This window comes from Salmo salar, chromosome ssa10 (assembly GCF_905237065.1).
Source record: "Salmo salar chromosome ssa10, Ssal_v3.1, whole genome shotgun sequence".
NCBI classification, from domain to species: Eukaryota; Metazoa; Chordata; class Actinopteri; order Salmoniformes; family Salmonidae; genus Salmo; species Salmo salar.
In genome coordinates this window covers 21,877,167-21,890,350 of record NC_059451.1, presented here as the reverse complement: position 1 = coordinate 21,890,350, position 13,184 = coordinate 21,877,167, and the positions used below count along the sequence as shown (strand labels likewise).

Below are 13,184 nucleotides of genomic sequence, written 5' to 3'. Positions count from 1 at the left end.
ATGTGGTGCACTTTTTTTTGTGGATGTGCGACGCTCCCCACCTCATTCGTCAAGAAAACAAAGGACAAATCAACGTTTATTGGTTGCGTAGACAAGTTATAAGATGTTTTTTTTTAAATGTTTTTATTCATCCTTAATTTTAACAGGGAAGACATTGAGACCTCGGTTTCTTTTACAAATGTGCCCTATACAACATTTAAAAAAATATATGTATACAGTTGAAGTCGGCAGTTTACATACACTTAGGTTGGAGTAATTAAAACTCGTTTTTCAACCACTCCACAAATTTCTTGTTAAACAAACTATAGTTTTGGCAAGTCGGTTAGGACATCTACTTTGTCCATGACACAAGTAATTTTTCCAACAATTGTTTACAGACAGATTATTTCACTTATAATTCACTGTATCACAATTCCAGTGGGTAAGAAGTTTACATGCACTAAGTTGACTGTGCCTTTAAACAGATTACCTGTAGTTCTATATCAAGGCCTGCCTTCAAACTCAGTGTCTCTTTGCTTGACATGGGAAAATCAAAAGAAATCAGCCAAGACCGCACAAAAAATATTGTAGACCTCCACAAGTTTGGTACATCCTTGGGAGCAATTCCCAAAAGCCTGAAGGTACCACGTTCATCTGTACAAACAATAGTACGCAAGTATAAACACCATGGGACCACGCAGCCATCATACTGCTCAGGAAGGAGACGCATTCTGTCTCCTAGAGATGAACGTACCTTGATGCAAAAAGTGCAAATCAATCCCAGAACAAAAGCAAAGGACCTTGTGAAGATGCTGGAGGAAACGGGTACAAAAGTATCTATATCCACAGGAAAACAAGTCCTATATCTACATAACCTGAAAGGCCGCTCAGCAAGGAAGAAGCCACTGCTCCAAAACCGCCATAAAAAAGCCAGACTATGGTTTGCAACTGCACATGGGGGCAAATATCATACTTTTTGGAGCAATGTCCTTTGGTCTGATGAAACAAAAATAGAACTGTTTGGCCATAATGACCATCGTTATGTTTGGAGGAAAAGGGGGGTGGCTTGCAAGCCGAAGAACACCATCCCAACTGTGAAGCACGGGGATGGCAGCATCATGTTGTGGGGGTGCTTTGCTGCAGGAGGGACTGGTGCACTTCACAAAATAGATGGCATCATGAGGGAGGAAAATGATGTGTATATATTGAAGCAACATCTCAAGACATCAGTCAGGAAGTTAAAGCTTGGTCACAAATGGGTCTTCCAAATGGACAATGACACCAAGCATACTTCCAAAGGTGTGGCAAAATGGCTTAAGGACAACAAAATCAAGGTATTGGAGTGGCCATCACAAAGCCCTGACCTCAATCCTATAGAAAATGAGTGGGCAGAACTGAAAAAGCTTGTGCGGCGAGCAAGGAGGCCTACAAACCTGACTCAGTTACACCAGCTCTGTCAGGAGGAATGGGCCAAAATTCACCCAACTTATTGTGGGACGCTTGTGGAAGGCTACCCAAAACGTTTGACCCAAGTTAAACAATTTAAAGGCAATGCTACCAAATATTAATTGAGTGTATGTAAACTTCTGACCCATTAGCAATGTGATGAAAGAAATAAAAGCTGAAATAAATCTCTCTACTATTATTCTGACATTTCACATTCATAAAATAAAGTGGTGATCCTAACTGACCTAAGACGGGGCATTTTTACTAGGATTAAATGTCAGGAATTGTGAAAAACTGAGTTTAAATGTATTTGGCTAAGGTGTATGTAAACTTCCCACTTCAACTGTATATACATACAGTACCAGTCAAAAGTTGACATACCTACTCATTCCATTTTTAATTTTACTATTTTCTACATTGTACAATAATAGTGAAGACATCAAAACTTTGAAATAACACGCATGGAATCATATTTTATATTTGAGATTCTTCAAAGTAGGCACCCTTTGCCTTGACAGCTTTGCACACTCTTGGCATTCTCTCAACCAGCTTCATGAGGTAGTCCCCTGGAATGCAATTCAATTAACAGCTGTGCCTTGTTAATTTGTGGAATTTCTTTCCTAATTGCATTTGAGCCAAGCAGTTAACCCACTGTTCCTAGGCTGTCATTGAAAATAAGAATTTGTTCTTAACTGACTTGCCTAGTTAAATAAAGATAAAATAAAACAATATTAACCTAATTGACACAGAGTAAAAAGGGAGCCGGTGCAGAATAAAAACATTCATCCCGTTTGCAACAAGGCACTAAAGTAATACTGCAAAAAATGTGGTAAAGCAATTCACTTTTTGTCCTAAATACAAGGTGCTATGTTTGGGACAAATCCAATACAACACATTACTGAGTACCACTCTCCATATTTTCAAGCAAAGTGGTGTCTGCATTATGTTATGAGTACGCTTGTAATTGTTAAGAACTGGGGAGTTTTTCAGAATGGGAAAGAAACAGAATGAAGCTAAGCACAGGCAAAGTCTTTGAACCTTTCAGCAGGACAACAACCTAAAACACAAGGCCAAACCTACACTGGAGTTGCTTACCAAGAAGACAGTGAATGTTCTTGAGTGGCCGAGTTAGTTTTGACTTACAGTGCATTCGGAAAGTATTCAGACCCCTTTTTCCACATTTTGTTACATTTACAGCCTTATTCTAAAATTGATGAGGAAAAAAATAATTTAATCCATCTGCACACAATACCTCATAATGATGGGGTGAAAACAACAGGTTTTTAGAAATGTTTGCTAATTTATTAAAAATAAAAACCAGTTACCTTATTTACATCAGTATTCAGATCCTTTGCTATAAGACTCAAAATTGAGCTCCGGTGCATCCTGTTTCCATTGATCATCCTTGAGATGTTTCTACAACTTGATTGGAGTCTACGTGTGGTACATTTAAATTGATTGGACATCATTTGGAAAGGCACACACCTGTCTACAGTGCATTCGGAAAGTATTCAGACCCCTTGATATTTTCCACATTACAGGTCCCACAGTTGACCAGTACAGGAATTGTCCGTAGAGCTCCGAAACAGGATTGTGTCGAGGCACAGATCTGGGGAAGGGTACCAAAACATTTCTGCAGCATTGAAGGTCCCCAAGAACACAGTGGCCTCCATCAATCAAATGTATTTATAAAGCCCTTTTTACATCAGCTGATGTCAGTGCTATACAGAAACCCAGCCTAAAACCCCAAACAGCAATCAATGCAGATGCACAGTGGCTAGGAAAAATTCCCTAGAAAAGGCAGGAACCTAGGATGAAACATAGAGAGGAACCAGGCTCTTAGGGGTGGTCAGTCCTCTTCTGGCTGTGCTAGGTGGAGATTATAAGAGTACATGGCCATTAAGGCCAGATTGTTCTTCAAGATGTTCAAACGTTCATAGATGACCAGCAGGGTTGTAGAGGGTGCAACTGGTCAGTACCTCGAGTAAATGTCAGTTGGCTTTTTATAGCCAAGCATTCAGAGGTCAAGACAGCAGGTGCGGTAGAGAGTCGAAAACAGCAGGTCCGGGACAAGGTAGCACGTCCGGTGAACAGGTCAGGGTTCCATAGGCAGAACAGTTGAAACTGGAGCAGCAGCACGACCAGGTGTTCTGGGGACAGCCAGGAGTCCTCAGGCCAGGTAGTTGTGCTAGGGCTCAGGTCCTCTGGGAGGGTGAGAGGGAAGAAGTTTGGAACCACTAAGACTTTTCCTAGAGCTGGCCGCCTGGGCCAAACTGAGCAATCGGGGGAGAAAGGCCTTGGTCAGGGAGGTGACCAAGAACCCGATGGGCACTCTGACACAGCTCCAGAGTTCCTCTGTGGAGATGGGAGAACATTCAGGAAAGAAAATCATCTCTGCAGCACTCCACCAATCAGGGCTTTATGGTATAGTGGCCAAACGGAAGCCACTCCTCAGTAAAAGCCACATGACAGCCCACTTGGTGTTTGGGAAAAAAGGCACCTAAAGACTCTGACCATGAGAAACAAGGTTCTCTGGTCTCATGAAACCAAGATTGAACTATTTGGCCTGAATGCCAAGTGTCACATCTGGAGGAAACCTGGCAGAATCCTTACGGTGAAGCATGGTGGTGGCAGCATCATGCTATGGGGATGTTTTTCAGTGGCAGGGACTAGGAGACTTGTCAGGATCGAGGGAAAGATGAATGGATCGAAGTACAGAAAGATCCCTGATGAAAACCTGCTCCAGCCAAGACAATGCAGGAGTGGCTTCGGGCCAAGTCTTTGAATGTCCTTGAGTGGCCCAGCCAGAGCCCGGACTTGAACCCGATCGAACATCTCTGGAGAGACCTGAAAATAGCTGTGCAGCGATGCTCCTCATCCAACCTGACAGAGTTTAAGAGGATCTGCAGAGAAGAATGGGAGAAACTCTCCAAATACAGATGTGCCAAGCTTGTAGTGTCATACCCAAGAAGACTCGAGGCTGTAATCGCTGCCAAAGGTGCTTCAACAAAGTACTGAGTAAAGGGTCTGAATACTTGTGATATTTCAGGTTTTTTTTAAAATACATTTTGCAAAAAATAAAATTGTTTTTGCTTTGTCTTTATCGGGTATTGTGTGTAGATAGATGAGGGGGGGGAATTATTTAATCCATTTTAGATTAAGGCTGTAATGTAATTTTTTTTAAGTCAAGGGGTCAGACTACTTTCCAATTGCAAAGTAAATCTACTTGAAAATGTATGGCAAGACCTGAAAATGGTGCAATGGTCAACAACCAATTTGACAGAGCTTGAAGAATTTTGGAAAGAATACTGGGCAAATGTTGCACAATCCTGGTGTGGACAATTCTTAGACTTACCCAGAAGAGTCACAGTTGTAATCACTGACAAATGCATTTCTACAAAGTATTGACTCACGGGTGTCATTTTCAATAAATTGTGCTAAATTTTCAAAAAATATGTTTTCACTTTGTCATTATAGGGTAATGTGTGTGTAAATGGGTGAGGGGGGGGAAAAATATATATAATTCATCCATAAAAATATTTAATCCATTTTGAATTCAGGTTGTAACACAACAAGATGTGGAATATGTCAATGAGTATGCATACTTGCTGAATGCACTTTATATACACAAGATGGATTTACACAAGCTGTACTAGTAATGGTATGTACAGTGGTATATAAATATACGTTGTGTAACTAAAATGCAATGTACAGTAGTAGAAATATTAGAATGAGCTGTTTACAATACAGTATTTAAATACATAGTATAAAACCCCTGAAACAATGCCCATGGGGCAACAGTAGCGCGGTTTCTGCTGTGGATTCCAACTTTAACAACTTACAATTTTCAGTCGTCCCCTAAGGATATGCTTGCGAATGAATGAATAAAGAATTATATTTGTGTAATATTACTGCTAATGACTGAGTGTTTGTCTGTCTGCAGGACTACGACTTGGAGATGGGCATGGGTGGAGTGCTTGCGCTTTCTGCGTTGGCTAAAGTGGGATGACCCGACACAGGGCTTGTAGGGGTTTGCACAAAAGGATGTCATCTTAGCTTGAATGCTGTTTTGTTATTTAATGTGAATAAATGTCATTTACTTACTGTCTTTGTCATTATTCTACACATTCACAATCATTCAAAATATGTTAATGCAGCGTTTGAGTGGCTAACTCGTTGATACGATTGTGTGAAAGTTATTTTGAGAACTTCCCAAAATATTTATTAATGCGTAAAGTATTTTACCAATAGATTCAATTGGTTGAAAAATGCTTGTAAATATGTTTTTATTTTGTTTAACATTACTGAAGTGAAGTTAACATTCATACCGCATCAAATAAGAGTAGGCATTATATCCTCCAAATAAGGACATGCTACAACCATTTCAATGGAATTGCAAATAATTGGTTAGCCAGTCACTGAGAGAAACTGGTCATTTGTAAAATATTGTCTATAAAAATGTATTTGACACTCTACGTTGTCCAACTGAAATACAAAGTGGTATTAATTAACAACCACTAGCAACCACTGTTACAGTTTAATGACTCATTTTACGCTTCCTTGCTACATAATACACATGTGGGCTGTTCTGAAGAGTCAGAAATATAGTAACTGAAATGTCACATGCAACTATCATAAAGGATACATTGTCTTGCGTTTCTTGTTGGATACATTGACTATTTGAAACACACAGGGCGACTTTGTTTCAAACCCCCATTGATATCCATTATTAACAATCAGGTTTAATCTGGGGGCGATTCTGTTTTTGCGCGGATGTCTTTCATTTTTCTCATTGAAGGGGGAGGGGAGTGAAAGGAGGGGAGAAGGGATTTAACACAGACCGAAAGGGAGAAACCTAGATATTATGCGAGATGGACAAAAACGAGTAAGTACCCTACACAAAGTAATACCCATCTATATTTCTGATATTGCTGTCTTTGGCATTAAATGTGTTGTTTTAGGAATGCATTGTTGCAAAATACTATTTTGTCATCGATGAAAGGTTTCGTGTGGGAGGCGTTTCGGTGGTCTCGAGTGTATCCGCAAACCATTGAACTGTAGGTAGTGTTCAGGGATTCCAAATGTAGTTACACACTTCTTATTGGTGTTGCAGTTTAACTTTTCTTAATAGCGATGCATTTCTTTTTTCAAAATAGGACGAGCAATTCGTTTGGTAAGGAATTCGTGAGATAGATTAGTAATTAGTTCTCTAAATAGAGAATTGTTTTATACCGAATATTTCAAACAAGTAATGTAATTAATGTAGCCATCTCAACCTATGAAGCGCCTGCCTACTTTGTCCATTCATAGAAAGCATTATGTAAACGACTGAATGACAAGTGAGTTTTGCCGTGATAAAAAGGACTCACGGCGTTCTCGAATTTCACCTATGTGAAACTTTGCCTGAATAATCTCCTTTGTTGATGTTGATTGGTAATCTATACATATTTTGGGGATAGGCTATATTATAATGCACTACTTTTGGAGCGTTCGCGTCGGCTACCGCGCGCGTCAAACCAATGATTTATCGGATCAGGATTCAATAATGCGATGTTGGCGACGGTCCAATGTGTTGCGGATGCAGCCCTCATTGCCCTGTTGAGGTAGGCAGTGATATGGCTAAAGGTTACGGCGGAGCGATATGCTGCCGTCTACGACAAAGAGCTGCGATACATCGGGAGGGAGATCCCATGAGTAGTGTTGGAGCCCTCTGTCACTAATGGACGGAGTCATTGTATAAAACACGAAATGTTACCCCAAATATAAAAACGCCAGCTAAGAGAATCACTGAACACTTCACAGGAGAACATGGAGAAGAAAAGGTGGGAATGCTTGGCTCTCCCCAAGGGCTGGCAGATCGAAGAAGTGACCAGAAAGTCGGGTTTGTCTGCGGGAAAAAGCGATGTCTATTATTTTAGGTAACGTTACTGAGAAAGAGGAGGGTGTGCTCAGGCGAATGTGGTCTACGGGCGGTATTACAAGGGGGTTGGGGCTCTGGGTTTACTTGGAGGGGGGTGACCTGGAGACAGAAAGTCGGGGAGGGGAGTAGCCGATATTACTCTTCTATTTGTGGCATCAGGGTAACTAGGCCACCTCTCAGCGTAGTTCTACATAATTGTTGGATAAGGATCTCGGTAACCAATGTTTAGCGGATGTAGGCCTAAGAACCTGTCAACCTAGTTATGGTTAGTTACAAATAGCCTAGCCTCATTGAAAGTCCTTACAATAGCTTTATCATTTTTATTTGACCAGAGGAACTAACTATTAAATAGTCGACTAGCCGATTGTTTAATAGCCACAGAGGAAGAAACATCAAACCACAATTTGTTATTTTTTAGGCTAGGTGAGGGGAAGCGGGTCGGTTGTATAGTTTGTGGCAGGCTACCATATACCGCATTTTGATTCTGTGGTGTGATGCACGCACCGTATTTTCAAGTGAATTGTGTCAATTTATGATGTTGAAAGCAAGTGCAAGATTTTTTTTGTTGCATTAATTATCAGAAAGCACGGATGTTTCCATAGTTTGGTCAATCATACAAAGTTTGAAATGTTTTAGAAAATCCTAATTCATCACAAATAAACAGTGCATCAATAGGCTACGTATTTGAGATATAACTGGTTATTATAGCAGAGTATGCATTTCTATTGCTGATTTATCAACGCCTTTGTCCACGGATTAAGATCTAGGTGAAATGGGCCCTGCCGTTATGCTGACAACTAACTAGGCAGTAGAAGGCGACCAGCCGCTACAATTCATTCTGAAACAATGTTTCCAATCGAACGTTCGAAATGTTGCAACATTTATTGCTCTTGATTGCCCATGTTATATTGTATCCCAGTAGTTTATCCCTACACTACCACTTCGGGAACATGTTAGTAAGGTCATTTATCTGAAACTATTGTATACGTTTAATGGCGAATTGGTTATACATTTGGGAATATACAATACATTAACATGTATTCTACTGCTTAAATAGTTTATTATACAATTGGTAAATTGTTTTGTTGTTAAATAAATAAAATGCTTATGCAAAGACTCATTGTTTACACATGAATTCCATATGAATAGTAAATCCTTGGCTGTGTTGGTTCTTGCATGATATCTTGTTTAACATCTACTCTGTCACCGTTTTTTTTTCCAGCTTAAAACTTGTTTGTTGCAGAGTTTGCCTGTCTGTCTCTGTCTGTTTGCAGCTTTCCTGATCTACAGAAAACTGCCAAAATAAAGGAAACCGGAACATAAATTGTCGTAATAGGGCGTAGGGCCACCATGAGCCAGAACCACTTCGATGCACTATGGCACAGATTCTAAGTGTCTGGAAGTCTATTGGAGGGACGTGACACCATTCTTCCACAATAAATAACACATTTGGTGTTTTGTTGACGGTGGTGGAAAATGCTGTCTCAGGTGTTGCTCTAGAATCTCCCATAAGTGTTCAATTGGGTTCAGTTCTGGTGACTGAGACAGCCATAGCATATGGCTTAAATCGTTTTTATGCTCATCAAACCATTGAGTGACCACTCGTGCCCTGTGGATGGGGGCATTGTCATCCTATGGGGGCATAACCATGGTAGTCGAAATAATGGCCTGTCCAACCTTTTTACACATGACCCTAAGCATTATGGGATGTTAATTGCTTAATTAACTCAGGAACCACACCTGTGTAGAAGCACCCGCTTTCAATATACTTTGTATCCCTAATTTACTCAAGTATTTCCATTATTTTGTCAGTTACCTTACCTGTATCTATCTCTCTACTTTTCCCTTCTTGCTATCCCCTGGTCAGTTGTCCATAGCCTAACACTGTGGTCTGTTGTCGTCCCCCCACACCTAGTCCAACCGGGAAAAAGTTTCGGAGCAAGCCTCAGCTGGCTCGTTACCTTGGCAACCAGATGGACCTCAGCTCCTTCGACTTCCGCACGGGGAAGATGCTCATGAGTAAACTGAACAAGAACAGGCAGAGACTGCGCTATGACAACAACAATCAGACCAAGGTGAGAGGGTTGTCTTCTGAAGTAATATTTCTAGACACTTTGGACAAACTCTTCTCAATGACTGCACCCTTATTTGCTGTCAAACCAGCCGTTAGAAGAAAAAAGAATGCAGAATAACGTGTTTGAAGACTTTTCTCCCAGGTGCTAAGGATAACCCACATATCTAATATTATCTAGTATTTCAGGAACAGCACTGTGGCAACATAATGTTGGTTGTCACTGTCGGCTGTTTCTTTGTGCGTCTTCAAGGGCAAGCCAGACCTGAACACATCGCTCCCCGTCAGACAGACTGCTTCCATCTTTAAGCAACCTGTCACCAAGGTTACCAACCACCCTAGCAACAAAGTCAAGACAGATCCACAGAAAGCCGTCGACCAGCCGAGACAGGTGAACACAGCCATTAGCCTGTCTGCTGTGTAATGTAAACTACAGTTACATTGAGTTATATGCTTTTATTCCTGAAGCTAATTTTGACTAATGAGACCAAATCTAAATGAATTTGTATTTGTTTTTTGTTTTGTCCACAGCTTTTCTGGGAGAAGAAGCTTGGTGGTCTCGATGCCTTTGACATCGCAGAGGAGCTAGTGAAGACAATGGACCTGCCTAAAGGTCTTCAAGGTAAGAGTCCCGTGTGGCTATGCTCTACCAACTGGGGTCCCGTGTGGCTCAGTTGTTAGAGCAAGGCACTTGATACCCCAGGTTTGTGGGTTTGATTCCCACAGGGCACCAGTACGGGGGGAAAAAGTATGAAAATGTATGCACTCTCTACTGTAAGTCGGATAAGAGCGTCTGCTAAATGAATGAAATATAAGAGAGAGAGAGACAAGTATGATCCCCATTTCCTGTTATTTTTTAATGTCTTCTCACTACTGGGATTGTGAACACCTGTCTGTCTTCCAGGTGTTGGACCTGGATGTACAGACAAGACTCTACTGTCAGCGATAGCCAGCGCCCTGCACACCAGTGCAGCCCCCATCACCGGTCAGCTGTCTGCAGCCGTGGAGAAGAACCCAGGGGTGTGGCTCAACACATCGCAGCCCCTTTGCAAGGCCTTCATTGTCACTGACGAGGACATCAGGTAGGCTACACACAGGAGTGTACACTAGATCTGTGGAGTCCTATCAGTGCCGAAAGTATTGACATCTGTGAATTTCTGACGTCATTTAATGAATATATAAATTGAATAACTGAATACATTAATGGAATTGTATTTTGAACATTATGACACAATGCTGATTTTTCCCTTGCTATTTTCATCTCAGTCCATATCTCTAAATGTTTTGGTGTGTTATCGGCTCATGGTGAGTGCAGGAAGCAGGAGGAGCTGGTGTACAGTGTGAGGAAGAAGCTGGAGGAGGCTCTAATGGCAGACATGTTGGCTCATGTGGAGGAAGCAGCCAGCGAGGGCGACTCACTCGAGGAGGACAACGACGACATGGAGACTGTATAGCAGAGGTAGGCTACTGTTCAAAGGTGTCAGTATTGTTGGGAGAGATGGAGACCCGCACACTGTCAAAAGAGGAATAAATCCAAAACTGAGGATTCAATATAGATGTTTGTCACTGATGATGGCTTGATGCCGAAACGTTTTAATTTCTGCACTTTTCTGCACAATGAACAATCATGATGCCCAATAAAACCTCTGTATTTAAGCCTCCGTTTTGGATGTATTCCTCTTTTTATTTTGTTTTACAGTGTCTGTCTCTTCCAGTATTCTCGTTTTGATACCTACGCCCCTGGAACAGACACTGTTTGGTTTAAAGGACCTTTAAAGAGTGCTGACGGCCTCCTTTTGTTGAAAATAAAATTGTTCAGGCTTGTGCAGCATTTATGGATTTCCCACAGTTTCTCAATAGATGTCAGTATTTTAATTTCAGAGCTGCAAAGCATGCCACCCAAGGGATGACACATTTTTAATATGATTTACTGTCTCCATTTGTTTTGCCATATCAACAAATCTCTTCCTCTCTCTCCTCTCTTCCAGGGTGATGGGGAGTTAGAGTAGTCTGGATGGGTTTTTCAACACCTTATCACAGGACCATGAAACCAGGGGAACCCTGTACCAATCCAACCAAAGAACTGCCCACTTTCCTCCTCCTACCCCTCTGAAGCTTTACGTACCTACCTACTGCCCAACTCGCCCGCTGGTTGGGCTCTTCTGGCTCCAGCACTAAGAAAGGACTTGGACTGAGCCATTCTGAATCAAATCATTTAGCTAATAATCAATCTTTCTTTTGAAAAAGAGAGCATCAAATAACTTTGACAGCACAGAGTGAAAGGAGAGCGATTTACATACAGTATGACAAATTCAGTGTTCAATGATGTAGTTTTATTTTTTACAAGACATTGTATGGATTTTCTGAATGTGAGTTATGTTGTGACAATCATGTCAACCCCCCCCCCCCAAAAAACCAACTACTTTTTAAATCTATTTGGAGATTTTCAATTAGTAGTGAATGCTGTTTTTCTTTCTGGGTTTCTAATGCACTCCATGGGGATCGATGGACCATAGTGTAAGGGTACTTTGGTTCAGTTTACAGGGCTATGTGAGAGAGGCTTTGATGAGCGGGAACAATATACTTGCCCAAATGATGCACTCCAAAGCATGTGTTATAGTCACAGGACGGAGTATTAGTGAAAAATGATTGAATCGTTTCTCAAGGAAATGTTCTTGTCATTGTAATGTAGTCCATTCAAACCCCTTACCAAGTATTGACCAAAGATGGTTCATGTGATTTTGGAAAGTCTTGCAGTATTCTACTGTAGTTCTTTTGTTATAGCCTCATATCCAGCTTCTCAATAGCTAGTGATGTTTCCACATGACACTGAGTTATGAGTGAAGTCATACTGAACATGGTTAAAATGGGTACAATGGTGTAGAAGTGACTTCGACCCTTCTCTCCTGCATTGTGTAGATTTTATTCATTTTAACACTCATTGTGATCACTGAAGTTGTTGGCTAGAAACAGCAACGCTATACCAATGCATGTTTGTCCCCATGGCCATGCTTCAGTCAACATGTTTTTAAAATGTTTCCAATAATGGGTCAAAGCCATCACAACACTTGCTGCCTCCATGTTATCTAGTGCACTGGGTGCCAGACAGAGTAAACTAAGCAGATTTTGTTTTAATAAAAATTAAGTGCTGGACTCAATCCGCATCGTGGAAGATCTGTGTTGAATTTAAAGGTAATTTTTTTGACATTCCGTCGACATATGCAGCGTTTACCATGAATGCAGTCTTTTAAATGCCTTTTTGGGGCAGCAGGTAGCCTAGTGGTTAGAGCGTTGGGCCAGTAACCGAAAGGTTGCTGGATCGAATCCCCGAGCTGACAAGGTAAAAATCTGTCGTTCTGCCCCTGAACAAGGCAGTTAACCCACCGTTCCCCAGTAGGCCTTGCCTACTTAAATAAAGATTCCTTTTTTTTTTAAGTCAAAAGAAATTATCGAGCTATAGTGCGGATTTTCCACGATGTAGATTAAATCCAGCCCAATGATTCTCAGTGTTGAGAAAACGAATTGCGCTTTCTACATATACCCACATTTCTCAAAGTTTGTATGAATTGTCAAGCTCAATAAGATCCCTATCCCACATCAGCAGGCTGAACTGAATTTTATGTTACTGAATAAAATGTATCGGTATATCAACAGTAATGCGGTTTCATTTTTCCTTTGTCAGTTTTTGTCTCTTTTGATGAGCCATACTTGATACTGCCATGTCTTGTATCTTCTGACTACTACAGGTGTTCAACAGTGCTGAGAAGG

General features: G+C 41.0%; 1 protein-coding gene across 2 annotated transcripts; it reads left to right on the top strand.

Moving 5' to 3' along the window:
- The first annotated feature begins 6,021 nt into the window (after positions 1-6,021).
- mbd3b (methyl-CpG binding domain protein 3b) lies at positions 6,022-13,073 on the top strand. 2 transcript variants are annotated; one of them, XM_014216367.2, is made up of 7 exons: positions 6,022-6,310; positions 9,261-9,420; positions 9,670-9,807; positions 9,948-10,038; positions 10,321-10,498; positions 10,732-10,875; positions 11,405-13,073. In XM_014216367.2, exons 1-6 carry the CDS (start codon positions 6,297-6,299, stop codon positions 10,868-10,870), a joined length of 720 nt encoding a protein of 239 aa, XP_014071842.1. In that variant the 5' UTR covers positions 6,022-6,296; the 3' UTR covers positions 10,871-10,875; positions 11,405-13,073. The 2 variants fall into 2 exon arrangements, with proteins under 2 accessions (XP_014071842.1, XP_014071841.1); XM_014216366.2 differs by lacking the exon at positions 6,022-6,310 and adding an exon at positions 6,644-7,343.
- Positions 13,074-13,184: the final 111 nt, after the last annotated feature.

Bases quoted from the DNA above. Each gene is read 5' to 3' on its own strand.
- mbd3b (XM_014216366.2), top strand. From the start codon at position 7,234: ATGGAGAAGAAAAGGTGGGAATGCTTGGCTCTCCCCAAGGGCTGGCAG. The intron at 9,421-9,669 runs GTGAGAGGGTTG...TGCGTCTTCAAG, and splicing joins ACAACAACAATCAGACCAAG to GGCAAGCCAGACCTGAACAC. The intron at 9,808-9,947 runs GTGAACACAGCC...TTTTGTCCACAG, and splicing joins CCGTCGACCAGCCGAGACAG to CTTTTCTGGGAGAAGAAGCT.